This window comes from Macrobrachium nipponense, chromosome 14 (genome assembly GCF_015104395.2).
Source record: "Macrobrachium nipponense isolate FS-2020 chromosome 14, ASM1510439v2, whole genome shotgun sequence".
Lineage (NCBI taxonomy): Eukaryota > Metazoa > Arthropoda > Malacostraca > Decapoda > Palaemonidae > Macrobrachium > Macrobrachium nipponense.
Genome location: NC_087207.1, coordinates 429,745 through 432,598, shown reverse-complemented (window position 1 = coordinate 432,598; position 2,854 = coordinate 429,745). Strand labels below are relative to the sequence as shown.

At 42.2% G+C, this 2,854-nt stretch overlaps 1 protein-coding gene across 1 annotated transcript; it reads right to left on the bottom strand.

Moving 5' to 3' along the window:
* Nucleotides 1–516: 516 nt before the first annotated feature.
* LOC135226018 (piggyBac transposable element-derived protein 3-like) lies at nt 517–2,650 on the bottom strand. Its single transcript, XM_064265495.1, has 2 exons — nt 2,455–2,650; nt 517–2,147 (listed from the first exon to the last, which is right to left on the bottom strand). Exons 1-2 carry the CDS (start codon nt 2,642–2,644, stop codon nt 517–519), a joined length of 1,821 nt encoding a protein of 606 aa, XP_064121565.1. The 5' UTR covers nt 2,645–2,650.
* Nucleotides 2,651–2,854: the final 204 nt, after the last annotated feature.

Genomic DNA, 2,854 nt, shown 5'->3' with positions numbered 1-2,854 from the left:
ACCGAAAGATAGATCTATTTTCGGTGGCCTTAACCCTTTAAAGTCCACCCTGGGTTTTATGGGAAACATTTAAAAATCCTTTTAGTATGTTATAGTATGAGTAAATACAAGACCTTTTTACTCCTGTGCACTTTTACAAAATTTCCAAAGTAAGCGAAATAATTGCGACCTTAGGCGGACCACGCTCATCCCGTATGGGATCTAGTGGGCCATGCGGGCAACTTTTTCAAGTTTATAAATAATGTTGATTCGCCCACAAAACATATGATTATTATTGATGAATCACTTTTTTTTGTTCCACAATGTATAATAGAAACACATATATGGCTTTACAATTTAATTAATATAAAAAATAAGTATACATTAAATACAAAAATAGTATAAAAATACATAAAACACTATAAAAAAATTCTAATACAAAAATAGTATATAAATACACAAAACACTGTAAAAAAAAAATACAAAAATAGTATAAAAATAGACAAAACACTATAAACAACTCTCATAACAAACAACTTATTTCGAAATCTTATTGAACAAAGCAAAACAATTCCTTTCTTCAGTAAGGCAAAGGGCCACCTTGCAATCCTCACACATCCAGCGGGATCTGTGGATGTGGCCTGCACCAGAACAGAACTTGCAAGTCTGCCTCATGGTGACATGCTTTGGCATGTGTAGGGCAGTGGCATTCTGGCGTGTCTCAAAACTTGGCACAACTGCCCGTTGGCCCCTTCTTGGCAAAGCAAAATCTCTGGTACCAAGAGAATTCCTGGTTATTCTGAAGGTTGACGACTTGAAGCTTCTGAGCCAATTGGAGATATCCAGACGGAAGTCCTTGAGGGTCTTTGGGTTTGCCTGCAAAGCCAGGTAATCCCTCTTGTACAAAATCCAGGCGTTGCAGATGATCAAGTCAAGGAGGTAAGCAAAGAGCCTCATGTAGTACCTCTTTGCTTTGAAGGGGGTCCTGTACAGGTGTGTCAACATGTCACTCTTGTCAATGCCCCCCATGCGGTTGTTGTACATCTGGATGACAGATGGGCAAGGAATGGGAACCTTCTTCTTGGCTGCCCTGTCGTACCGCTCCACTGTTCCCATGGGCTCCACACCAACATCAGAGGACAAGATTGTCACAACGCTGTTGTCCTTCCATCTTGCAACAAGGATGCCATCAGAAGAGACATAGTCCAGTGTCCCCCTTTGTGTCGCTTTCTTGTTCATCTCCTTCACAGACGTCAGGGGAGGATGACCAACTCGGTTTTCCCTGGCAGTGCCCACATACCGGCATCCATACTGTGATCTCAGGTACTTGTCCAACCCTATACTTGTGAAGTAGTTGTCTGCATACACTGCTGAGTTACTGGGGTCCTTGATGGTATTCACTAAGGCGACAACAAACTTGGAAGTTACAGACATGGCTTTCTCCTCTTCAGATAGCATAGTATGGTGGCTCATAAAGGTTGTCTCCCCTTGGTACATGAGAATATCATGCACAAACCCATCCACACTGGAGCGGCAGAACAACTTGAAGCCCCACTTGTCAGGCTTCTTTGCGACATACTGGCGAAGGTTACCAGCCCTTGTGCCCTTATAGGCGACCATCACTTCATCAATGGAGTGGATAGGAGTCTCAGGAACTTTCAGGAACTCTCTGGTGACCTTGGTGAAGGGGACTCTCACCTTGAAGAACCGAACTTGGGATGCAGCTGCCTGGTCATTGTCGATGAAGTGAAGGGAAGATCGAATTGCCTTGAAGCGGTTCCTGGACATGAAGTCTGCAACTTGAGGAATCCTGGTCTTCACAGCCCAGAAGTCAACTATGCTAGGGAGAGGAACCAGGCCCATGTACACGATGAGGCCAAGGAAAACCATGAGATCCTCTTCTGACATGTGGAAGTTGCTGCCTACATCCTTCTGTCTTGAGTACAGGTTGGATTGATACACAATGTGTTCCCTCAATTCAGCTGTGAAGAACTGGGAGAAATATTCATAAGGTTCACAATAGTCAGGCTTCTGATGAATGAAGTTGGGCAGGGCACGGATATCAATGTCTTCCTTCTTCCATTCATCAGCACGAGACCTCTTAGGGTTAGGCTCACCTTCCTCTTCCATAGGCATCGCTTGAGGGACAACAACATTGACCTTGCGAGCTGAAACAAGAATAAAGTAACATTAGTAAAACAGTAAATGTGTGTGTGCGCATGCGTGTGTATGTCAAGTGAGTATGCATGTGTGTGTGCATGTGTGTGCACGTGTATGTCAGTGAGTATGCAAGTAAACAAATAAGTTTTTAAAATACCCAATGTTTACAAACCATTTAAAGGGCAACAAATTTAAATACCATTATAACAACGAGACTTTTAAATACAATGTTTACAACACATTTCTCTCTCTCTCTCTCTCTCTCTCTCTCTCTCTCTCTCTCTCTCTCTCTCTCTAAGGATGTCTCATACTAACCTCTAGAGTTAGGAGGGTCAAAGGCATCGTCCTGAGTAAGGCCTTCGTCAGGAATGTAGGTAGGGTCGTTATCATCACTGTCAATGTCCAAAGGGCTCACGTCGACATCACTTCCTTCAGCATCGTCAGGGGCTACCCATGGTACACGTTCCTGAGTCTCCAATGCAGCATTGCGTTGCCCATAAAACATAATGCTTTGAAACTGCAAAATCATGTAATGAAAGAAAAATGTAACTTTCCCTAACAAAAACCTATCATTCAATCCCTTGTAAGGTAATAATTTATATGCACATGAGCCTAACATCTGTAAATCATCACTATTATATCTAGAAATATTGTTAAAATTATTCACAAATGTCTAAAACAAGCACTAAAAAAAATTACTTGATGTCGTATTCTA

Coding starts and splice junctions, on each gene's coding strand:
- LOC135226018 (XM_064265495.1), bottom strand. CDS start 2,644: ATGTTTTATGGGCAACGCAATGCTGCATTGGAGACTCAGGAACGTGTA. Junction 2,148..2,454: donor TGACCCTCCTAACTCTAGAG/GTTAGTATGAGA, acceptor TTCTTGTTTCAG/CTCGCAAGGTCAATGTTGTT.